This window comes from Trypanosoma rangeli, assembly GCF_003719475.1.
Source record: "Trypanosoma rangeli strain AM80 chromosome Unknown Tra_15.4_contig_00016, whole genome shotgun sequence".
NCBI lineage: Eukaryota > Euglenozoa > Kinetoplastea > Trypanosomatida > Trypanosomatidae > Trypanosoma > Trypanosoma rangeli.
In genome coordinates this window covers 74,264-97,213 of record NW_021705760.1, presented here as the reverse complement: position 1 = coordinate 97,213, position 22,950 = coordinate 74,264, and the positions used below count along the sequence as shown (strand labels likewise).

General features: G+C 48.4%; 10 protein-coding genes and 1 pseudogene across 10 annotated transcripts, besides 11 other annotated features; all 11 read left to right on the top strand.

Moving 5' to 3' along the window:
* Positions 1-184: 184 nt before the first annotated feature.
* Positions 185-215: a microsatellite.
* A 687-nt stretch (positions 216-902) lies between these two features.
* Positions 903-952: a sequence feature (A-rich).
* A 1,145-nt stretch (positions 953-2,097) lies between these two features.
* Positions 2,098-2,151: a sequence feature (A-rich).
* Positions 2,152-2,195: 44 nt separating this feature from the next.
* Positions 2,196-2,228: a microsatellite.
* A 772-nt stretch (positions 2,229-3,000) lies between these two features.
* Positions 3,001-4,281, top strand: TraAM80_00882 (uncharacterized protein; the record flags this gene model as incomplete). Its single annotated transcript, XM_029377940.1, has 1 exon — positions 3,001-4,281. One exon carries the CDS (start codon positions 3,001-3,003, stop codon positions 4,279-4,281), a length of 1,281 nt encoding a protein of 426 aa, XP_029242259.1.
* Positions 4,282-4,541: 260 nt separating this feature from the next.
* Positions 4,542-4,568: a sequence feature (A-rich).
* Positions 4,569-4,675: 107 nt separating this feature from the next.
* On the top strand, positions 4,676-5,803 carry TraAM80_00881 (uncharacterized protein; the record flags this gene model as incomplete). Its single annotated transcript, XM_029377939.1, has 1 exon — positions 4,676-5,803. The coding sequence occupies one exon, from the start codon at positions 4,676-4,678 to the stop codon at positions 5,801-5,803; it is 1,128 nt and encodes a 375-aa protein (XP_029242258.1).
* Positions 5,804-5,883: 80 nt separating this feature from the next.
* Positions 5,884-5,960: a sequence feature (A-rich).
* A 208-nt stretch (positions 5,961-6,168) lies between these two features.
* Positions 6,169-9,264, top strand: TraAM80_00880 (putative jouberin-like; the record flags this gene model as incomplete). The annotated part of the gene is made up of 1 exon (XM_029377938.1): positions 6,169-9,264. One exon carries the CDS (start codon positions 6,169-6,171, stop codon positions 9,262-9,264), a length of 3,096 nt encoding a protein of 1,031 aa, XP_029242257.1.
* A 66-nt stretch (positions 9,265-9,330) lies between these two features.
* Positions 9,331-9,372: a sequence feature (A-rich).
* Positions 9,373-9,616: 244 nt separating this feature from the next.
* Positions 9,617-11,233, top strand: TraAM80_00879 (T-complex protein 1 subunit epsilon; the record flags this gene model as incomplete). The annotated part of the gene is made up of 1 exon (XM_029377937.1): positions 9,617-11,233. The coding sequence occupies one exon, from the start codon at positions 9,617-9,619 to the stop codon at positions 11,231-11,233; it is 1,617 nt and encodes a 538-aa protein (XP_029242256.1).
* A 240-nt stretch (positions 11,234-11,473) lies between these two features.
* Positions 11,474-11,552: a microsatellite.
* A 725-nt stretch (positions 11,553-12,277) lies between these two features.
* Positions 12,278-13,351, top strand: TraAM80_00878 (uncharacterized protein; the record flags this gene model as incomplete). Its single annotated transcript, XM_029377936.1, has 1 exon — positions 12,278-13,351. One exon carries the CDS (start codon positions 12,278-12,280, stop codon positions 13,349-13,351), a length of 1,074 nt encoding a protein of 357 aa, XP_029242255.1.
* Positions 13,352-13,810: 459 nt separating this feature from the next.
* On the top strand, positions 13,811-16,009 carry TraAM80_00877 (putative protein kinase; the record flags this gene model as incomplete). The annotated part of the gene is made up of 1 exon (XM_029377935.1): positions 13,811-16,009. One exon carries the CDS (start codon positions 13,811-13,813, stop codon positions 16,007-16,009), a length of 2,199 nt encoding a protein of 732 aa, XP_029242254.1.
* A 180-nt stretch (positions 16,010-16,189) lies between these two features.
* Positions 16,190-16,210: a microsatellite.
* A 443-nt stretch (positions 16,211-16,653) lies between these two features.
* On the top strand, positions 16,654-17,241 carry TraAM80_00876 (septum formation protein; the record flags this gene model as incomplete). The annotated part of the gene is made up of 1 exon (XM_029377934.1): positions 16,654-17,241. The coding sequence occupies one exon, from the start codon at positions 16,654-16,656 to the stop codon at positions 17,239-17,241; it is 588 nt and encodes a 195-aa protein (XP_029242253.1).
* A 165-nt stretch (positions 17,242-17,406) lies between these two features.
* TraAM80_00875 (uncharacterized protein) lies at positions 17,407-19,116 on the top strand (the record flags this gene model as incomplete). Its single annotated transcript, XM_029377933.1, has 1 exon — positions 17,407-19,116. The coding sequence occupies one exon, from the start codon at positions 17,407-17,409 to the stop codon at positions 19,114-19,116; it is 1,710 nt and encodes a 569-aa protein (XP_029242252.1).
* A 254-nt stretch (positions 19,117-19,370) lies between these two features.
* Positions 19,371-19,395: a microsatellite.
* A 157-nt stretch (positions 19,396-19,552) lies between these two features.
* Positions 19,553-19,586: a microsatellite.
* A 184-nt stretch (positions 19,587-19,770) lies between these two features.
* TraAM80_00874 (vacuolar sorting protein) lies at positions 19,771-20,346 on the top strand (the record flags this gene model as incomplete). The annotated part of the gene is made up of 1 exon (XM_029377932.1): positions 19,771-20,346. The coding sequence occupies one exon, from the start codon at positions 19,771-19,773 to the stop codon at positions 20,344-20,346; it is 576 nt and encodes a 191-aa protein (XP_029242251.1).
* Positions 20,347-20,504: 158 nt separating this feature from the next.
* TraAM80_00873 (hypothetical protein) lies at positions 20,505-20,699 on the top strand (annotated as a pseudogene).
* Positions 20,700-20,811: 112 nt separating this feature from the next.
* Positions 20,812-22,623, top strand: TraAM80_00872 (putative dynein; the record flags this gene model as incomplete). Its single annotated transcript, XM_029377931.1, has 1 exon — positions 20,812-22,623. The coding sequence occupies one exon, from the start codon at positions 20,812-20,814 to the stop codon at positions 22,621-22,623; it is 1,812 nt and encodes a 603-aa protein (XP_029242250.1).
* Positions 22,624-22,950: the final 327 nt, after the last annotated feature.

The window sequence follows — 22,950 nt, the reverse complement described above, 5'->3', positions numbered from 1 at the left end:
AAAAACTAATGTACGTTGTATTTCATTTTTTTTTTTTATTGTTGAGAGGAGCGCGCGACAACCTTTTATAGCCGCACGTGTGCAGAAGAGGAGTTGATGGGGGATGTGAAGCGGAATACACACTCACTCCATACATGTACACTCTAAGAGGGATTGATGTGCACACGGAAATATTTTTACAGCTACACCCCCACCCCCTACACACACACACACACCTTCGTCACTGCTTCTCCATGTTTGGGCGTGGGGAAAGGCTCGGGAAGGGGGGAGTTTAATACTTCCACACTTTCCACTCACTCTTCGTTTGAGGCATGCATATGCTTTTCTTGAAATAGACCATTTGTCCAACGTTTTTGTTTGTTTTTTTTCAGGGGGTGTATGAGTGTGTGTATGTGGAGAAATGGAAAGACATAATGCCGACAACGTTGCAAGGAGAAAGGTCAGAAAAAATTCGAATGAGCAGAAGTTTTCTGTAACATTCTTCCACTTCAAGCACCCTTGTTAACAGCAGACATGCACTGACCAACATTTGTGTACGTCCGCGGCCATCAAGTGGAACGCAGGTGTAAGCTTAGAGGGAAAGAAATGGAAACAAAACCGCAAAGATAGGAAAATATAAATAACGCAAAAAAAAACATTCATCATGGAAGAATATACATTTGCATGCATCTATGTATCGAGGCCTTCATGATGTTATTATTTGAAGTTAGCAACACCCGCATTATGCGTGGTAGATATTTGGAGTAGGGGAAAGGGGATGAGTTCTTCATCAGTAATTGCACTAGCCTCCCCCATGGTTTGTTTGAATTTCAATGTGTTTTTTTTTGTTCGGTATCTCTCCCTGCCTGTGTGTGTACAATTTGGATATGAGTAAGGCGCATTGATGTTTTGATTGCGTCCGATTGTTTTTTTTTTTGCGTTTTTTTATTGTTTTTGATTTTTTTCTTGTTTTGAATTTGTGGGCCTTCTTTATCAGATCCATGTGTTTTTCGTTCTCACATTTTTATCTCAGCATTTGTGGATTCATGCTGAATTGCTTTCTCCGCCCAGTCAGGTTGTGTGGACTGACATTGGGTGTATTGCTTCTCTCCTGCGAGGCGGGTTTTTGCCTGCGCCTTGCTTGCTTTTTGCGCTCGCATGCATGCGCGCTCTGTGTGTGTGCGGGTGCTCCAGAGAACTTGTGGAGAGGCGTGAGGACAGGAGCGGGTGTAACACATCCACATACATGGATGTGTGTACCTTTAGATGAAACTGTGCCTTTGCGGCGGAAGAAGACACTTGGGGAAAGGAGGAAGAACGGAACACACCAACGGCTTTGACGGGGTGATTGACAGAGCGAGGGAGTGGGGTTGAGAGTGATGTTTGTAAAACAAAGAAGAACAGTTTTTGTTGTATTTGGCTTTGCAGGTAGAAATGCTTATTTTCCAGTTTTACTTTGAATTGGGTGACATTAGGCTCTAGACCTGCAGAAGGGTGAAACACCCAAGCCAACAGCAAACGAAACAAAGCGAAAGAGTGAAGATAAAAAAAAATTTTTTTAATGGATGGAAATTGTCTTTTTCATTCCATGTGCCAATATATATATCACTCTCTCTCCACTGTTTGTAGATGTGGGCCCCTAAGCCAGTAAGCAGGGTCCTTTGTCAGGCCACCTACGGGAATAGGCAATTTGAGGTTTAAAAGGAGGAGAGTATTGAATTTTGTAATTATGTGTCCAAAGGAGGGATGAGAGTGGTTTCGATGATCATAGTGAGGAAATACGGGTGACTATAAGAGAAGTGTATGTGCGGCTTCAGTCTGACAGGATTCAGATTACGCAACTTGTATTTGCAGATGACTCTCCCCTTGTTATTTTTATGGATGCTTGGAGCCTTTTGTGTAGAACTTTTCATCGAACTCTTCCTAATTTTTGTTCTACTTGTGTTTATTCTACTATACCTTGTTCGTATGTTTGTCTTTTAGGCACCGTTTTTTTTTAAAAAAAAATTTATTGTGTGCGTGTGTGTTTGGATTTTCTCTTCTTTCTGCCTTATTTGAGGGGCGTGAGGATGTGTGTATGTGGGGGATGTTTTCACATTCCCTTTGGGGATTCCTCTCTTTATCTTTTTTTTTTTTTATTTGGATGCTTTGAAATTTTTTTTTTTGTTTGTTGGGAGTCACCATTCCTTCAGTTTTTATTCATATTTACACAGGGGATATATATATATATATATCTATCTGTATTTGTACTTACATTTTTCGTGACGTTGCGATGACCACAGACGCAAGCACACAGGGATAGGTATCCTAACCGTATGAAGTTATGTTTTTGTGCCTATTTTATGCAAGTATTTTCTCCACTGTTTTCTTTTTTTTGCATATCTAGCACGGAAGTTGGTGTGGCCAGAACTTATTCACTGGAAAGTGCAGAGCCAACGAGACTGACGGAAAGAAAATGTGAGAAGCAAAAACAACTAAAACGAGGAACAGACGATTCAAACGAGGAGTTTGAGGTGAAAGTTGCACCGTGTGATTTATACGTAACACCTGTTCTCGCGACTGCGCTCGCTGTTACCCCACGCTGTCAGAGTTGGACCTTCTTTGTTTTTTTTTTTGTTGTTTTGGCCTGCTTTATCATGTATAATTGTGCCTTGTAGTTGGGGGTTTGCATTTTCACTGTGTTCCGGCGAGTGATACATCCCTCGTGTGGGGTGTTTGCGCAAAAAGTTCTGAAATTTTTACGTTGGGCTTTTCAGGTGCATGTTCTGTGGTTAATCTTTCTCACTTTTCCCTTTCTTTTCTCCTCTCTCGTTGGCGCACATGCCTATGAGGCGCTGCAAGAGGGAAGCGGTGACTTTTTTTTTTTTTTCAAACGACAGCACTTGTAACGGTGATAAGCAGCCACGTGGGGGAGCTGGAGGAGGAAACACAAAACTTAAGTAAGTAACGTAAAAAAGAACAACAACAGAGAAATCACACGAACACACACGCAAAGGCGGGGGAGAGGAGTTGCTGGAAGTAATGGGCGAGGAGGAGCTGCGCAGGTGCATCTTGATGGGAAACCTGCGGGAGCACTACAGTCAGGCGGCGGCGACGGAAATCAATAAATATGTAGGAGATTTTATGGCGTATTTAAACAACTTTGGCACCATTCGTTCCTCGTTTTCTATGAAGGACAACCAGACGCTTCTTGTGCTCCAATGCCCGCTTTTTGTCACGCCTCCGCAGAGCGGGGACACTGGAGACCAACGCAGCAATAAGGAGTTGCCTCCTTTGTTGGTTGAGGTCTATTTTCCTCTAATGTTTCCATCTGTTCCCCCGTGTTGTAGTGTCGTGGCCGAAAAATACAGGCATAAAGGCGTTGAAAAGTGGTCTATACGCCAGCCCTCGCGAGTTGTGGCCTCCAATGGTTCAGTATATTTATCTGAGCTTTCTTTGCTAAGCGGTGCCACCCCACCCTATTCATTGCTGGAGATCCTTTTGGCGCTGACAGAGCAGTTTGAACTAGAATTTCCCCTTATTTCGGCACACCATGAGGCGAGGGACGGCGTGAATAATTCTACTCATGACCATCGTGCTAGGTTAACGAATATGTCAAATGAACATCGAAATGCTCTAGAGAAAAAAGCAGCTGAAGCATTAATGCTGCATCTACTTTCAAAGGCAGAAGGATATCTGGACACGCGGGAGCAATCCCTCACCCGAATTGCGCGTCTATATAAATGTGGTGGAGCTGTGCGAGAGGCCCGTGGACTTCTTGAGGAGAAGAGGTCTGAACTGCTTCCATATTCACTCGAAGTGGAGAAGGTGGAAAAACTCGTTGAAAAATTTACTCAACTTTCAGATAACTTGGAGGTTCATTCCACGTGCATAGTGCCTGTGGATGATCTACAAGCACGTGCGCTTGAACTTCTCAGTGAAATTCACGCCCTCGATGATGTTTTAGAGCTGCTTGAGAGATCCCTCAAGGCTGGGCAGCTGTCTTGTGAGGAGTATGTGCGGCGTGTTTCTGACATTGGACGGAAACAGTTTGAGGCACGGTTTCTGTTTGCTCGTGTGGCTGAAGCTGTGAATCGTGTTCGTGCCAAGACAGGTCAACAGTTGCCAATTACTCTTCCACGCGCCACCTCGAAGCCAGCTGTTAACGACGGGTTCATTCAAGTGCCGACGAAGTTGAACAATGTGGATTTGTTGCTTAGGGAATTTCCGGAGGTAGGCTCGGAGATGGTGAAGGCGGTGCTCAACGTTGTGGACGGAAGCGTCTCGGATGCCCGCGTTCAGCTGAGGGCAATGCTGTCGTAGTGTCGTGACGTATCTTTCTCTTTCTCTATTCCAACGTATGCCTGTGTTTGAGATGGTATTATAGATGTAATTCTTTTTTATTTTTCTTGTGTTCGTTTGTTACCTTGTTGCGTGTTTGTTATTGATTATCTTTTGGATAAAATGAAGATATACAACCTTGACCTTTCTTGTGCCGTGTGGTGCTTGTCAGCTTGTCTGTTTGAATGCGTGCGTGCGCATGTGTGATTTCACGCGCTCCCTCGTCGTTCTATACACTTTCGTTTTTTTTTTTTTCTGTTGTTTGTTTTATCGTTTCATCCCGATTGGTGACGATGACGTTCTTAGCTTTTTGATCTCTCCTTCACGCTCCCACTTCAATCTCACGTAAGGGCTTTAGAAAAAGTCCATCAACCTGATGAAAACATCGAGCGACTCCCGGCTGAGTCCGATGGATAAGTGGTACAGGGAGCTGCTGTATTGCACCAAACCAGCCAACTTGAGTGATGTGTATGGGAGAAAAGACGCTGCAAAGGCTGTTGCACGCCACCTACACGACTACCTGCCACACGCCATGGATCACCCTGCAAGCTTGTGCTTCCTTAAGAAGGGAAACAATTGTGTGGTCACTGTGAATTTTCTCCTTAGTGTGGTTCCGGACAGCGGCACGGTTCCTGTTAGTGTCGATGTTGGAATTCTGTTTCCTCAAACGTTTCCCAAGGGCCCACTGAAGTGCCGTGTGCGGGTTCGTGGTGCAGAGATCAATTTCGCAGAAGGCATCTTTTCAGATGGAGTTGAGGTGCATCTCTCTGAACTGGCGTTTTTAAAAGTCAAACCATCTCCGTATCCACTTGTAGACGTTGTCAAGGCTATTTCCCATGAAATCAGGGGGAATTTGAAGTTTTTCACCACAGATGCCTCTTTCCAACACCAGTGCCAGGGCACAAGTGGGTCAGAGGATCTAGATGGGCCTGCTATTTTGCAGAAATGCATTGTGTCCCGTAGTCCCGTTGTGCTGAGGCCTGGAAAGGGGCAGACTGAGAAACTTTTGCAACATGCATCAATGGAAGATTCACGTATGAAGACTCTCCGGTGGGCGTCTGAACTTCTTTTCGCCCGGCAAATTTTTTATGCGGAGCCGTACCTTAGTTTTAGGGAGGAGAGCGTGCCGCTACTGAGGAAGTTGTATGCGTCGAGGGAAATAAAGATGCAAGAGCAGCATGTCCTTAAGGGACTCATAAGCCAACTACGCGAGGCATCTGTGAGGGTGGCGTCTCACGAACAAGCAATAACATCGCTACAACGTGGTGTCGATGCTTCTGAGGACTCTTCCACGTGCATAGTGCCTGTGGATGATCTACAAGCACGTGCGCTTGAACTTCTCAGTGAAGTTTACGCCCTCGATGATGTTTTAGAGCTGCTTGAGAGATCCCTCAAGGCTGGGCAGCTGTCTTGTGAGGAGTATGTGCGGCGTGTTTCTGACATTGGACGGAAACAGTTTGAGGCGCGGTTTCTATTTGCTCGTGTGGCTGAAGCTGTGAAGTAGTATTTTTTTTTCTTAGTTAAGTTGTGTTATGATGTAATGTCAAGGCGCTTTGATGAGATAATCTAAGGGCAACGTAGACATTTGTTCTTGTTTTGTTTTGCTTTTTTTTTTTTGCACTGAGAATTGTTCATCCTTTTTTTTTTTTCTTTTCTTTTCTACTTCGTGGTGCGCGAAGAAGTTATGGTCTGTTGGATGGAGCGGTGTTCCTGCACGAGGGTGTGTGCCGCTGCTTTCACATTTCATTTGTAGTACTCTGGAGCCTTCTTTTATTCATCGTTTGCTGTCGTATTGCTTGAGGGGTGGGGGTGTAGTTTTATTTTCTATTTGCTTTGACGTTTATTATTATTGTCATTCTTGTGGATCGAATGGTAGCGAAGGAGCTTCGCAAAGAGGGGCACTATAGTACTGGTAGTAGTGCAGGCTGTGGTCACACGCGCGTTTCTCCCAGCCTGCGGATGGCACGGATCGACGTATCGTCGGATTCCAGGAGTGACACACTCGTGGAGGTGCAGCGACTCCCGCTGCCACTCCCACCATCGGAGAGGCACACCACAGGGATCTTCGTCCCGGAGGAAACGCCAAACTCGCTGAATGGAATGGCCTTGTCAACACCTGTAGCCTCGTTAAGAGACAATTACAAGGAAAAGAATTCATTGAACCACCCTAATGATTTGAGCATCACTGTTGCTGGAATAAACACGGAGTGGGGGAGGCAGGAGGTTGCAAAAGTTCGGGGAGATTTTGAATCGTTGAAGTTGGCATCATCAGAGGCAAGGCCAACGGTGGAGAAAGATGGAACGTGTGATGCCGATTTGTATTCCAAACGTAGCTCCAGACAGGCAAAGAGTAATGGATCCATGACACAGTCGACGGTGGTTAGACACGGGCAGAATTTGGCGTTTAATCCCTCGTTAAACGCAACAAATTCGCGGGTCACAAATTATACGATGCGGGTAGATGGGGCAGGTGGTAGGCCTCGGACGCAGCTCTCAGAATTGTTTCCTTTGGTTACTAACAACAGTGCTCAAGGCGGCCCTCTTGGGTGCGGAGCCGAGACTCATGATGCTGACACCACGTGGCTCTTCTTGACAATATTGGGAATGAGTCCACTTCATCCTAATACTTCTATTGTACACCCGTTTGTACGAATGTGGTTGGTGAATGGGGTGACTGGAGACAATCTCATTGAAAGTGGCAGCGGTGTGGCACCGTTTGTCGTGACACATCCCGTTGACCTTCGCCTTCGAGGCACACGGGCACCATGGTGGGGGGCTGAGTTTACTTTGCGAGTGAATTCGCGTGTTGTACGTGATGTTTCTTGCAACGCCGTCTTCCTTTTAGAAGTTCTTGATGTGGGCACGGAAACCATTCACGGATTCCCGCTACGGCGGGATGGACTCTACCCAATTTGTTGGGGATTTCTGAAACTACATGACGTCCATGGGAGGTTAAACGTAAGGGACCGGCTACTGCTGCAGATGTTCCCCTTCCCGCAGCGCACCTCATGCTTCACGAGGCTGATGCAGATGTTACCCTCATTTTGTTTCCCCAACTCCTCTTCTTTTTCCACTCAGACCATTTGGACAGGGGCGGGGAATATGTCACCATTAGGAGCAAACTCATTCCGTGCTGCGTCGGATGCAGCAAATCAGGTTTCCTTTACAAATGGATGCCCACCAGAAATATTCTTTGTCTACCGTAACTCCTGCAATCGCAAAGTGCCACACTCCACCGGAATGCTTATCTCCCTGAAGGAGTTTGACAAAGGTGACTACCGTCCAAGGGAAACACCTATTTTTCCGTACGAGGAATACTTACTGAATCAGTTATCTGTGCCTGAGGAGATTCAACCCAACAGTTTAGTCAGTATGTCACATCCGTCTCCGCGAATGAGACGGACGAGGGATGCGCTGCTGTGTTTAATTAATACAGATGCGCTTTCAAAGTTATACATTCGGGAGAAGCGGGAACGTGTTGTTCCACCAACTGTATTGCTGCAGCGAGTGCAAATTCGGGGCAGAGTTTCATGTGTAGCATTTGCGGACGGTGGCACCGTAGTTGCGATGGGAGTGACATTTGGGTTTGAGCATATCGTTCAGTTGCGGCACGTGTTTATGCCAGAGATTCCTGTCATTGGCATGTTCCGTGGCCACGCTGGGTACATTCATCATCTAGCTTTTTGCAACGATGGCAAACTGTTGTTATCGTGCTCCTCCGATAAGACGGTGAGGGTGTGGCGTTGCGATATCCCGTCTTCTCCCATGGAGGCAAACACGGTCAGCGAGAGTAATTGTTTATGCACTCTCCCTCACTCCTTCCCAGTGTACAATGGTATTTTCTACAAGAGACATATTATTACTTGCGGCTACGACCCACGTATGTTCGTCTGGAGCTACAATAAAGACCCTTCTGAGAAGCCTGAAAAAATGAATTTGGATGCTGCTTTACGTCGGACTTCACGACAAGAAAGTCAACGCATTCCTAGTGGCTCTGTGATGTCGAAGACGGGTTTTTTGTCCTCTTCCGAAACAGATTCGCTTAGGGGCGAACTTGTGTATGTGACTTCCGGGGACGACGGGGCAATCATATGTTCCGTTTGTGCCTCACAGTGCAATCGCGTTTGGTCTGTAGATGTGTTAGGCAACGTGTTGGTGTGGCGTGTCTTGTTTGAGGATACAAATGACGGTAAACGTATGTGGAAGATGTCAGTCAGGCACCGGCTTAAATGTAACGGTGCTACAAGCGTAGAGGCGCGTGGGGGTCGCGTGTTAGTGAGGTGTGCCAACTTACCGGTGGTCTATTTATTTGATGCCTCAAACTATCAGCTGATGCACGAAGTAGCGCTTCATCAAAGGCCCTATGTACCGGCGCTAACACTGTTACCAGATGGAGAGGCTATTGTGGCAGGGACGAAAGACGGTAAACTGTTATCATGGGAGTGCGCCTCTGGAAAACTTTGCACTCCAATCGAGGGTTACGGAAAGGTTCAAGTAAACTTTTTGATTAGAAGCATTGTGTGGTCGGGTGACCAGCAATTGTGTCTCATCCTCGGCACCGAAGGTGGCGTTGGGTACGTTAATAGTGACGCAAACACACACATGACATTTGTTGCTATCGTCGGAACACCACGAACAACGGAGAGCGTCATCCTTTGTAATGATGCTCATGCTTCGGACTACTTCTGTTCCCGCTTTGGTGGTGAGTTGACAGCCCAGCAAGGGAGTCGAAAGTTTGCAAGGGAGAACTCTGTCGCTGCTTCTGTGACAACAGGAGAGACCAGACGATTTTCACATGTCAGCTTGGCACCGGATGAGAATGTGTCAGGGAAGAAATTAACTCGCATGGGTCAAATTATCGCTCTATGGAAGGGCATTGTTGGCCAACATCGTCATCTTAAGCAGAGGGATGTGGATGAGGTTCAGCCGCATCCGGCGGAGGTGTACATTGTGGATGATAGTTGAGGGAGGTTGTTACAACTGAGGCAGTGTTTATTACATTACTGTGTATGCCTACCGCATAGAGTTTATTGGGTGTCTGTGTTGGTGTGTGTGTTTTTGTTTTTGTTTTTGACTTGGGGGGACACTCGAGTTTGTTTTGTTCTTAATTAGCGCACACATCTAATGATTTTACTACTTCTCTCAGGGTGCACTAAGCCGCATGCCTTCTATGTGGGGTGTGTGACCTTTCGTGTCACCCGTATCTGTGTTCCTGTTTATCATGCCGTTGAACACCTTTATTGTGTCTTTGCTTTCTTTGCTTATTATTATTGTTCTGTCTGTGTGAAGGATTATTACTACACCGATCAGAATTATTATGTCTCTGGCTTTTGACGAATACGGCCGCCCCTTCCTGCTGGTCAAGGAGCAAGGGCAGAAGGAGCGGGTGACGGGGGTGGAGGCGCAGAAGTCCAACATCCTTGCCGCCATAAGTGTTTCCAACGTCCTGAAGACGAGTCTAGGACCCCGTGGGATGGACAAGATTCTAGTGACGCAGGACAACGACGTTGTCGTCACCAACGATGGCGCAACGATTGTGGATCTCATGGACATTGATAATGAAATTGGGCAGCTCATGGTCGAACTCAGCAAGTCGCAAGACTCTGAGATTGGTGATGGCACGACAGGGGTTGTCTGCTTTGCCGGCGCCCTTTTGGAACAGGCTATGGGGTTGCTCGACAAGGGCATTCACAGCTCCCGCATATCCGAGGGGTTTGAGAAGGCCTGCGAAGTGGCATGCAAACGACTTGAGGAGATTGCAGAGACGGTGCCTGTTAGCCGCGAGGAGTACAATTATCTATTCCAGACCGCCCGCTCAACGCTCAACTCAAAGGTTGTGAATCGGGACCGGGACCGGTTGGCAAAGATCTGCGTGGATGCCGTGCTTTCAGTGGCGGACATGGAGCGTCGCGACGTGAATCTGGATTTGATTAAGGTGGAGGGAAAAGTGGGGGGCTGCCTTGAAGACACTTGCTTAGTCAATGGCATTGTGCTTGATAAGGACTTCTCTCACCCTCAGATGCCGAAGAAGTTAAAGAACCCAAAGATTGCCATCTTAACCTGCCCTTTTGAGCCACCAAAGCCCAAGACGAAGCACACGGTTCACATCTCCAGCGCAGAGCATATGACAGAAATACACGCCCAGGAGCAGGAATACTTCCGAAAGCAGGTACGACTTTGTAAGGAGGCCGGGGCCGAACTTGTTATTTGTCAATGGGGTTTTGACGACGAGGCAAACTACCTTCTCTTCCGCAACGATCTCCCTGCAGTGCGCTGGGTTGGTGGTGTAGAATTGGAGATGATTGCCATCGCCACGGGAGGACGCATTATCCCCCGTTTTGAAGACATAAGTGCGGCAAAGCTTGGAACGTGTGGCGTTGTGCGGGAGGTTGGTTTTGGCACTACGAAGGATCGCATGATATTCATTGAAGATTGCCCGAACAGCAGGGCGGTAACTCTTTTAATTCGTGGTGGAAACAAAATGATGATTGAGGAGGCGAAGCGGTCTCTTCACGATGCGTTGTGCATGGTGCGGAACTTGGTTCGTGATAACCGTGTCGTGTACGGTGGAGGTTCAGCGGAAATTGCCGCTTCTTTGGCAGTGTTGAACTACGCAGACACCATCTCCACTGTGGACCAGTACGCCATTCGGAGGTTTGCTGATGCGCTGGAATATATTCCTGTCAACTTAGCTCTCAACAGCGGTCTCGACCCGATTAGGGCCCTTTCAATGGCCCGCATTGCACACGTGGATGGGAAGAATCCGTACGCCGGCGTGGACTGCATGGACTGTGGCACAATTGACATGAAGCAGCAACAGGTGTTTGAAACCCTTCAGGGTAAGTGCTCTCAGCTGCGCCTCGCCACACAGGTGGTGAAGATGATTCTAAAGGTCGATGATGTCATCCTTACGTACCCGGAGGAGGGGCAGTAGTGACCGGGGGGCAAATGCATCTCGGGAGAGGTGGGTAGGCACACAAACAGGAAAGCGAGAAGCAAGGGACGGGCAGAGGCCTGCAGTACAGCGATGGAGGGGGTGTGTTGTGTTAACTTTCATCGGCCTGATTGTTTGGTGGCGCACCAAGGAGAGTGTCAAGCCCCCGTGTACGCTTACGGCCGCAGACCCGTTTTGTTCGTGGACCACGTTGGGGCGGAGAGTCGTCCGTCGCTTCGTAAAAAGAAAAATGGGAAGGAAGAGGAAGGCTTAGAAAAAAAGAAAAAAAACAAATGAAAAAGAAAAAGAAAAGAAAAAAGGAGAATGCGTGAATAAATGAAGAAGGCGAAAGGATACGTTGGGGGCAGCTCCTGCGTGTGTGTTGCTTTGCCGCTTCCCCGTGTGGGCGTCGCATCGCCGCGATTTACTGCTCCACGACGCCCCGGCGCGGGGTGGGGCGGCAGGTGAAGAAGCAAACTAGAAGAGAAGCGGTATTATAATTTTCTTAACTTCAAGCGAGAAGAATAATTGGATGAGAGAGAGAGAAGACCGGGCACACCACGAAAATGTAGTCAACGAGAGAAGACCAAATTTTTTAAAAAAAGAATTATTCTTCGAACGAAGGATTGAGTGGGAAACATATGCGGGAAAAAAAGAGCCGGAAACAAAAAAAAACACGCACACGCACAGGAAAAAAAGAAAGTAAATACAATTTGATGGGGAAAATGAGCTGGCGGGAGACTTTCCTCTTAGCCCATACTTTTTGTTGGTGGCGTAGTTTCTCGTGACATGATGGTTATGATTGGGTCTTGTCGTGATTTTCCTTCAATCTCTGTCTTTTTCTCCTGCGGCTATTACTCTGTAATATACGGAGGGGAACCCTTTGACGCTGCATCTGCCATTTTATGAATCATGCGTCCCTTTTTCCTTTTTGATTTGTATGCAATAAATATTTTCTTTTTTCTACACCTTCATTTTTTCTTACATATAAAAGAGAGGGAAACTAAAAAAAAAACAGAAGGGTGTGAGAGCAGTTAGTGTTGCATGTATCACCGCGGGGGGCACCAGGCATGGACACCACCACCTAATTTTGCCATGGTTGAGGCAGGCATCTATCGCAGCGCCTACCCCACGCTCGCCAGTGTGCCATATCTGAAGTATATTGGTATAAAAACTGTTGTGTTGCTCTCCATTGAACTGCTACCAGGGCCTGTCGCACGTGCCCTTGCAAGCACAGACCACACAACTCGTGCTGCAGGGACTTCGGAGGGGATTTCGACGAGTAAGAGGGAGGCAGACACTGCCGATCCCATTCGTGTTGTCTGCACAGCGGATTTGACGGCGTGGATGAATGAGTACTCATGGTCAAAAGATGACTTTGCCGAGTCTGACGTTTGCCACGCCCTAGATTTTGCCCTTCAAACGGGTTTCCAACCTGTGCTTTTTACGTGCCCTACAGGGGATATTCAAACCAGCGTTGTTATCGGTTGTATGCGGCGACATCAGGGATGGACAGTTGCGGCTGCTATCGCGGAGTGTGAGTTGTTTGTACACCTTTCAACGTGTGTTCGTCCCAGTGTTCTGCGGTTTATTGAGCGCTGGGACCTCAAAGAACAGTCTCTGCAGGAAACCAGTATTGCTAGTAGGAGGCGCGAGCTTTTATTACAGAAGTGTCAGCCGGAACAGTTCTCTCGTACGAGGAGCAAAGGAATACCGCATGTCTCCATCGACTCTGGTTCTGACAATGATGACATTACGGCGAGAAATGGTAACCAAACTTGGAGGAAAGGGAGTCCGCAAAATAGCTCAACGCCTTATCGGGAAAACCACGGGGATGGAGTGTCTTCTTTCAAAGGAAAGGCTGGGGAGGATGCTACGGTTTCCGTATCCGCTTCAGCGGTAACTGAGGCAATGGCGCCGTGGTACACCGCCAGCTTGGCACGAAGAGCTGCTTACGCAGAAGAAATTATTGCAGCCCGAGCGAAAAGGACCTTGAGCTCTAATAAGGACCGATTGCCGGAGCCGCATGAGCGCTACTTTGGTGTGCGAAATCCACCAGCGCTTGATGAGCGTTCGACCTTCACAAAGGAATCGGTCGTTGAAGAGGATGACGAGTGAGGAAGAAAAAGATGTGAGTTTCACTGCTCGTCACATACGGTGCCGTTCCACACGTGTTTCTTGTCTCTGCGCCTTTTAAACCCAAATTTTGCTTTACATCAAAGCTTTCTCCATGTTATGTGCTTTCCACTCTCAATACACGTATGGCTGCGGCTGCGCACCCCCTTCTTTTTTTTTTTTTGTCTCTCTGCCTGTCTATTCCCAGCCGTTTTTTGGCCTATTCCTATCATTCTGGCCTGTGTTTGCCTTCTGCTCTTTCTGGCATCCCCCTTGCTTTGTTATTCTGCATGCATCTCGTCACGTGCTGGCGAACTTTCTCTCATCTTTTTTTTTTTTTTGCGCTATTGGGAGGATTTGTTTGTTTTTCTTTTCCAAGCTGGTGCAAAATAGTCTTTTTTTCCGGCGGAGAAGCATCGCTCGCGGCGAAACCCTTTTTGGCGTGACTAGAAGAAGGCGAAGATGCGAACGAGAAAAACGCGGCCCCCACCGGCGGGTTTTCTTCTCGCCTTACCTCCTCCTGCTGTATCTGACGAGGTACAGGTACAGCAGAAGAGTGAACTCTTCATCAATGTGGATGATACGAACGTCTCACCTGTAGTCACAATGAATGGCCCACTTTTCCCCGCCCGTTTTTTTCACGTGAACAATACGAATCTTTTCGTGTTGATTGATGGTGTGTCGATGTTTACCGAGGGGAAGACGACACAGAAGGAGGAAGCGGCATCACTTCTTATTGGCGATGAGAACGAGGTCACCGCCACAGTCAAAGTAACAAGGAAACTACCCCATCTTATTTCGGCCAATGCATTTGACTCGGTCGAAGCGGCAATTCGCGGCATTGAGGGCGATGGTAACGAGGCGTCTCCGTCTTCCACGGCATCTGCCGTTTTTTCTCCAGTTGCACAGTTTTCGTCTTTGGCTGCAAGTGTGGAAGTGGGTGCTTTTCCAACGTCTGTCGTTTCAGCAGCAGGAGGGAGTGGGAAAGTAGGGAAACAGCCGGGGATACCGCAAATGTATGCATCACTTTTTGAGGGTGCGTCAGTTTCCCCAGCGGCTGGTTTGGGAAGTAAGTTTTGTAATGACGGTATTGTTAAACTCCACGGTTTTGTGCCTGGGGTTACGGTTCCCGCGTGCAGCGTGAAGACGTCGTCGGCTACGTACATACCATCAGACTCTGTCGCGACGACGTTATCAACTGGGGAAATGTCTCTGTCTACAACCCTTTCTGCGGTGACCACGAATGCTGCACACAGTTCAACTGGTAAAAAGCACAGGGGTAAGTTTCACCGTGGCGGTACAAAAGTGCCGAATAGAGGATTTTCTGCAAGTGATATTGGCCGCACAAATCGATCGTTGGTTTTGGAGGCGGTGGTAATGCTTGACTTTATTGGAAAAGGCTCGCAAGGAACCGTGCACCGCGTTATGCTTGATGAGAAGCTTTATGCACTGAAGTGTATTGATGTGAAGGAGGTGACAGAAGCCACCAATGCTGTAGAAAGGCAAGGTAGAAAACAAGGTCTTGTGAAGGAGCTGAACATGATTCGCCTTCAGAGGTCGCGGGAGCCTCCAAAGCATTTGATGCAGGTTTTCAATGCTGTTGCTACTCTTGACAACGAACGACAACAATTATATATATTGATGGAGTTAATGAGTTTTAGTGTAGAAGATGCGCAGAGGATGCTTTCACGTTTCCCCGTTCATGAAATGATGAAAGTGACGCAGTCTACCTTTCGCAATCATCTTGCAGGATCCGCCATGGCTCAGAAGCAAACTGAGAAGCTGTTAAAACAGCGATCTGCCTCGTGTATGCATCTAACGGGGCGAAGTTCTTACAACGTGCCAGAAGATTGGGAGTCTAATATTGATCGTCAGACTCCTGCACCGGAGATTGTCTTGTCCATGCTGGCGGCGGACGTCTTAAAGGGACTTCAGGAATTGCATGATAACTTTTCAATTGTACATTGTGACCTTAAACCCGCAAATGTTCTGCTGGATTTTAATAAAAGGTGTTTCAAGATTGCCGACTTTGGGTGTGGATGCCAGATGGATCTAACTACTCGACAGGTGAGAAGAAGAGGGAATGATTTAGGCTCTAAGCTGTACAAAGCTCCTGAACGTTTGCAGCATGAATTGGCGGGCACCGAAGCTGAAGATGAGATGCCATGGGCTGAGTTTACTTCCGCTGCTGATGTGTGGTCGCTGGGTATCATGTTGTTAGAACTCAGCAATGGTGTGAGCCCTTGCTACTCCTTCAAGTCGGATTACTGGAACTTTGTCAACAATTTGAAGCTGTCTCGCATGGTGAAACCCCTTGCATGGTCCTCCGCATTCCACGACTTCATTGTGCGTTGCCTGATGCAGGACCCTGCGCAGCGTTGGACGGTGCACAAGCTGCAGCAGCACCCTTTTATTCTTAGATATAGCCGGGTTCCCCGGGAAAAACTAAGGTCCTTTATGGAACGTCTAAAGAATGAGTCGGAAACCTTCCAACTTCGCCAGCAGCGCGAGCTTCTTGAGAAGCAGATACTACTGAGCACAGGCAAAAAGGCTCATGACCGGTACCAAAAGCAGAGCCGGACGCGTTGGAAGGCGTTTACCGGATTTCTTAGCGTGGCTCCGCAGTTTGAAGACACAGAGAAGTTTCCATGTCTGAGTTAACTTCACTCCCTCCTCCTCGTCTCTGCAGAGCAAAGAACGACAAAACCGAAGGAAAAAAAAAGAAAAAAAAGAGGTGTCTCTGTATTTCTCCATATTACTTCCTTATTTTTTGTTCCTTTACAAATTTACCACTAGCAATGCTCTTGTGAATGTTGCTGTTGTTTTGCAAACGGGTCCAGGGTGTGTGTGTGTGTGTGTGTGGACTCCTTGCAGAATTTTTTACGGAGTAACAAGTCTCTTATGCGTTTTTTTTTATTATCTCTCGACATACGTGAGGTGTTTTGGACAAAATGCCTTTTTGTTGTTGGCGCTGCCATCATCGCTGCTGAGTTCCCTTCATCGGGTGGGCCTCTTGGTTCTGTGTTAGCCCACGTGTTTCTTCTTATTGTCATCGACGCCGCTAACTCATGTTTTCCTATGTGCTTCTTCTTGTTTGCTTCATTTTTGTTTTACTGGCGCACAGAAAGATAGACACGCACACCAGAGTCACTTTGCTTTTGTCTTTGCGCGCTTGACGTGGTCGGCCGTGGTGAGCGCGGGAGGGTACAAATACGGGCGGGGTGGCTGAAACACAAGATAAGGAAGGTGTGGTGCAGTAATATCAGCTTTCAGAGATGACAGCGCCCAATTCAAGGGGGCCGGTGATGGTTATTGGCACGAGTTCCACAGTAAGGGCAAAGCTTTTGCAAAACTACTTTTCTGACGTCTATCAAGAGTTTCTAAAGCTTTCTCCCGATATTGACGAGAAGGCGTGGCGCTCCCCCGACCCCTTTGAACTTACAAGACTTGTTGCGTGTGCCAAGATGCGGGCCGTTTTGGAGAAGTTAAAGCACACACATCCTCATCTGAAGCACGGTGTGGTGGTGACTTTCGATCAAGTTGTGGTAAAGGATGGTGAGATTCGTGAGAAGCCCGAGTCCGTGGAGGAGGCCAGAGGCTATTTGAAGTCTTACTCGAACAGCAATGTAAGGACGGTGGCTGCGTACGCCGTCTGCTCGCTTGATACAGGTAAAATGAAGGTGGGAGAGCATGAAACAGATACATATTTCTCCGCTTACGATGATGATGTCGTTGAACGTGTGCTCGCGAGAGGAGCGTGCATGCACACGGCTGGTGCATTCGTTGTGGAAGACGAGGACATTAGTCGCTACGTTGTGCGCAACGTGGGGACGCTTGAGGCTGTACAGGGAGTAGACCCTGTGGCGCTTGAACATCTAATGAAAAAGGAATAAACTTTTGTTTCTACTTTTATTATTGTTTGGTGTGTGAGGAGTTTGTCCATCGTTTTTTTTTTTTGCTACTGTTGCTGTTGGAGTGGCTTTCATCTGCCTTTGTGTTACCCTTTTGGAGCTGCGGACCTGCAGGCGGACGATACACACTTGTACCGCAGGTAGGGCATGGAAGGGTTTTTGCGTCGTTTGCAGACTGTGGCTGACGTGGCCGAGGACACCGCGTCCTCTGTGGGCGACATAGAGAAGGAGGAGTTGAATGACATGCCAACAGACACAGATGAACTTCAGCACCGTCTTAGGCAAGCCTTGTCGCGCCTGAAGAGTGCCTCAGCGAGGTGGGAAGAGCTTCATGGTGAGAGCTGCAAACTTGAGACGGAGTTGGCCACGCTACGGCAGCGGTTCACAACGTCACGTGAGGTTTGGCTCTTGGTACATCAGTTTGACCAGACCACAATCGAATCGCTTCTGCAGGAGCGGCGGCACGCGAAGGGCGAGGACCGATCCACGGCCTTAGAAGGTGTAGGGGGTGGTCCATGCCCCAACGATGGCGGCGGCAATCTCCGTTGCGATCCAACATACGTGAGCTCTCTGCAGGAGCAGAGTGCAACACTGAAGGAACTTCTTCGCAAGTACGCCGAGGAGCGGGACAAGTATAAACTTGAGGTAGATAAGCTGCGTTCTGCAAAGAATGGTCAGACAGTTTGCTATGGAGATGGATCAGGTAACGCTTCTGCCAGGAAGTTTGCGTCTTCCTCGATGCAAGACCGTACCCTGCAGGATCACGTTGACCAGCTTGAGGCGGAGTTGCGTCGTCAAGCGGAAGCCATGTCAGAAATGGTGACGCCGGGGCGTCTCCACAGGAATGCGTGGAACAACACAAAATACAAGAGTGATGTGCAGCTTCGGCGGATACACCTCCTGGAACGGGAGCTTGCAGCCTTGCGACAAGAAACAGATGGAGATGGCGGCGACGCAAAGACTGGTGTTGTTGATTCTCCCAAAAGTGTGGGACATGAAGGGACGGAGACGTCGTGTGAGTCGGCTGTGCCACCTGGACGGAAGAAGACAGATGTGGATGAGAAGGATGTTGCCGGTTTGAATCCAGCAACTGACGCTGTTAAGGACCTCCTCAGGCGGTTGGAGGGGACCCAGGCTGAGAATCTTGCGCGGGAAGAGGCGCTGAACGCGATGTACCAAGATGTTCATTCTCTTCGCGAGCGCAATGCTCAGTTGGACCAACAGCTTGTTGTTGTAGACGAGCAGTTGGATCAAATGGGGCGGGAAATGGTGTTCGCGCAGGATCAGTATAAGATTGAACAAGATCGTAATAGGGAGTTGCTGGAGCAACTGGAGATCACGCAGCAGCAACTGCAAAAACGGGGAAGAGAGCTGGCGAACGCTAATGAAGAGATAAGGAGATTGCGCTTACAAACAACTAGTTCCACGACTGCGACTCGGATAGTTCACGCCTTTCCGAGTACGGAAGCATTGCTGAAAGGTCCAGCCCATACGGCTCTTGGAGGCGGAAGTTGGGGTAGTAGTGTCGATGACAATGTGCGTGCTGGGAAGCAAGTGGGTGCCGCTGCTGGTCTGCCACTTCAGGACGTTGGGAGAGCGCCGTGGGGCGTCGTCAAGACTAGCAGCGGATGGTTTAATCGTCACTACACATTTTTTGGCCTCTTGCGAGAGATTGGGCGGCGTCGGTTGATTATAGTCCTTTTCGTGATTTTAGTTATGATCATGACGGCGCTTATGCAGTCAAGTCTAGGAACATTCGAGCCGGATGCCACTTTGTCGAAATTACGGGATGACCTCCTTACGTGTCAATCACAGCTTAGGGTGAAATTCCCTCCGCAGGACAAAGGTGTGGGCTGAGTTTAGTAGTTACGATGCCGTAAAGTTGGAGGAGGAGAATTTGGAGTTGCAGAAGGCAAAAAAGGGTTTGTGGGACATGCGTTGCAGAGGTGGTGGCGTGCGTCTGTGGGTGTGAATTTGACTGTGTGCGCAGGAAGTGTGAGACTGGCTTCCCGGAATAGTTTCTTCTTCTTGATACAGTTCATTGGCATCAGATTGCCATATATACATAAATGTGTTTATTGCGTTTATTAGTATTTGCTGCTAGTTGTGTATATTATTATTATTATTATTATTATTTGGGTACTTTTTGGTGTTGCCACGACTTTTCTGCAGTTTTTTTTTCTTCTTTTTATCTTGACATTGCTGACGTCTTTATTACCCTTCTCCCTTGCGCGTTGTGTGTCCTTCGCTAGGTTACTGGCTTGGCTGGTGACTGTAGAGCTCGTCTACTGCTTATAATATATATATATATATATATATATATATATTTGGTGTCTCATACATTTGTATTGTATTTGCAGTGCAGCAGCGAGAGCAGGGCCGCAATTACCCTTGAATATATCGTCCTCACTGCTATTGTTGCCGTTGTTGCTAGCAGTGTTATTATTCCCATTGTTATTCCTGGCAATTGTACTGGAGAAGAGGGCAGGCGAGTTCAGTCACGTGTTGGAAATGGTGTTGGTGCTCGTTGTTGGTGACCTGCACGTACCGCAGCGTGCTGCAGCGATACCGGAGGCTTTCACACACATGCTAACCCCAGGGCGCATCAAAGTGGTGTTGATAACGGGCAACGTCGGCTGTCGTGAGATGCATAACTATTTCCGCACCATCGCACCAGAGGTGTACTGTGCCAAAGGGGAGTTTGACCGATGGAGCTACCCTCAGTTGAAGGAGACACACCTGATAACAGTGGAGGATTTAAAGATTGGCCTCATCCACGGACATCAGGTGGTGCCTTGTGGTGACAGGGATTCCTTAGCGATGTTGCAGCGCAAGATGGATGTGGACATTCTTGTTTCGGGCGCCACCCATCACTGCAAAACCTTCGAGTTTGACGGTCACCTCTTCGTCAATCCCGGCTCCATTACAGGGGCCTTTACCCCTGCACAGCCCGATGTGGCTCCCGCCTTTGTCTTACTGGACATCAAAGGGAAAACGGTGACCTCCTTTGCTTACGTGTATAAACCGCGGGGGGGCATCAGTGGCGAGGATTTTACTATCAAGCGGAAGGTATGGACGAAGGAGTAGAGAGAACTGTTGCCTGCAATGATGTGCGCAAAGTAAAGCTGAGGAAAGGGGCGAGACCGATGATGGTGCCCAAAAGCTTGGGTTGCACTGTTGCTTCCGCAGGTTTCTCATACTCTCATTCCAAATGCCCTTCAATAACCGTGTTTTTTTTTACTTGATTTTTTTCTTATACTTTCTCTCCTTTGCTGGCGTGCGCCACACACACACACACACACACACACCGCAGTTTGTCTTGAGGGCTGAGCCACCGCCCTGCCGCAGGGCAAGGAGAAAACAACACAAAGGGAATCAGAGGCACACATCCCCAACACAAGCAGAAACAAACAAAAGAAACAACTACAAAAAGTTGGGAAGCCAGGCAGCGTCACTGACGCGTTCGCATTTTTTGCTCTTAGTCACTTCAGTACCTCTCTTGCTCTCTGTGAGCGGATTTCAATCGTCACTTCGTCGCAACCTTGCACAGCAATGACTGAGGTGTCGTACAGCTACTCACGGCCCCGCAGGGAGTTTGGGCGGATGCCGGAGTTTCATGCCAACGAGGGTGAGATTCTCAGCGACGTTCCGCCGAACCGCACGGTGAAGAATTATTACACCAAACTCGACCCCTGCGAGACAGAGATTCAAAACGTGCCGTCGTTGTCAGAGACAAGCACCAACACGGAGCGCATTAAACTACGCCACCGCGCACAGTCCCACCTTGAGGGCGGATGGCCACACGGCGTCGATCCCACTGAGTTTGAAGAAAAGATGAAGTACTGCAGAAAGGTGGAACGCGAGGAGAGCTATCTGTCATCGTGCCGCCGCCTCTTTCAGCAATGCACGGACAAGTACATTAAGCAGAACAATGCTATTGACATTTATGGTTCCTACTTTGCGGAGGGTGCACCTCCAGAGGATGAGTCGATGGGGCCTGCCTCTGCAAAGATTATCTCCATCTTTAAAGATCCCAATGAGGAGAAGCGGACAGCCGCGGCGATTTCGTGGCAAAACGACGGCCGAAGATTTGCAGTGGCCTATTGTCGTCTGCGCTTTCAAAGCAACACCCCAACAACGAACACAAACTCGTACCTTTGGGATTTCATGAATCCGAACACGCCGGTTGAGACGCTGGTGACCCCTTCGCCGCTGTGCAGTATTGAGCACTACTCGAAGGATCCACATATCATTGCTGGTGGGAGTTGGAACGGCGTTGTACAGTACTGGGATACGCGCCAGCCGACACGCCCCGCCGCCCGCTCTCTTATTGAAGAGAGTCATAAGGATCCTGTATGGTCCATCAAATGGTTACAGAGTAAATCAGGTGAACTACTCTCAGTCTCTACAGATGGCGAGGTTTACGTTTGGGACTGCCGAATTCCTGACAAACCACTTGAGTTGCGCAAACTCCCAGATGACTCTTTAACGCTTCTACCTAAAAACAACGAGGGGGGATCGAAGGGCGTATTGGGTGGGCTTTGTCTGGACTACGACCCTCAAGTGGGTGGCCCTTCGAAGTACATGATTGGCACGGAACAGGGCACGATTCTTTCCTGTAACCGCAAAGGTAAGACACAGGCGGACAAGCTTGGCCTCAATACGTTTAATGCACATCACGGTCCGGTCTACTCCGTACAACGCCATCCGTACTTTTCCAAGTACTTTCTTTCTGTGGGGGACTGGACAGCGCGGATGTGGTTTGAGGACTTTAAGGTTACGCCGTTGTTTAGCACCTTTTATCACAAGTCATACATTACCAGTGGCGCCTGGCATCCTGTGCGCCCTGGTGTATTCTTCACGACTCGCATGGACGGCTTTCTGGATCTCTGGGATTTGGTGCTGCGCCAGTCCACACCTGCCCTCAGCGTTCAGATCTCCGACTACGCTTTGCACACGGCGAAACCCACCGCTGAGGGAAAATACATTGCCGCCGGCGGCATTGACGGCAATGTGACCCTTCTGGAGCTTTCGCCCTCGCTCTACACCGCCATGGCGGACGAAAAGAATGTCATTGGTCAAATACTTGAAAACGAAAGCATCCGTGACAAGAACCTAGACCGTGCACTGAAGGAGAAGCGCGCGGTGGCGAAGCAACGGGAGCGTCGCAGCACGCAAATACAAAGCGTCGCAAGAGAGGCGCATGAGTTGGAGCAAATGCTGGAGACGATGACGGAGGAATACAAAGCTGTTGTAATTGAAGACAAAAACCGCGATCTGCAGTTACACGAAGAGTTGGAAGCTCAGCGGCGCAGACTACTGGAAGAGATTGGGGAAGGAATTGAGTTTGATGAGGAGGAGTAGGAGGAGGAAGAGGAGGAGGAGGAGGGGGCAAGGTTCTGCCCCTGTGCCTCCAGTTATGTGAAAGACCACCACCAACCACATACATATTCTCACCACCTGCTTGGCTGCATTCTTGGGTTGCGCAAGTTAACTGTTTGCTCCCTTTTCCACCAAAAACAGGAGGAATGCGAGGAAAGGAAAAAAAAAAAACGATTTGAGCCTTGGTGTTCTTCGTTTATTTATAAGAAGAAAAGGTGAGTATAGTATGGGAAAAGGGAAAGAAATGTGCGGTGGAGAGGCCGCAAAGTGCAACTGTAGCTACCCATCTATCCATATGTAATATATATA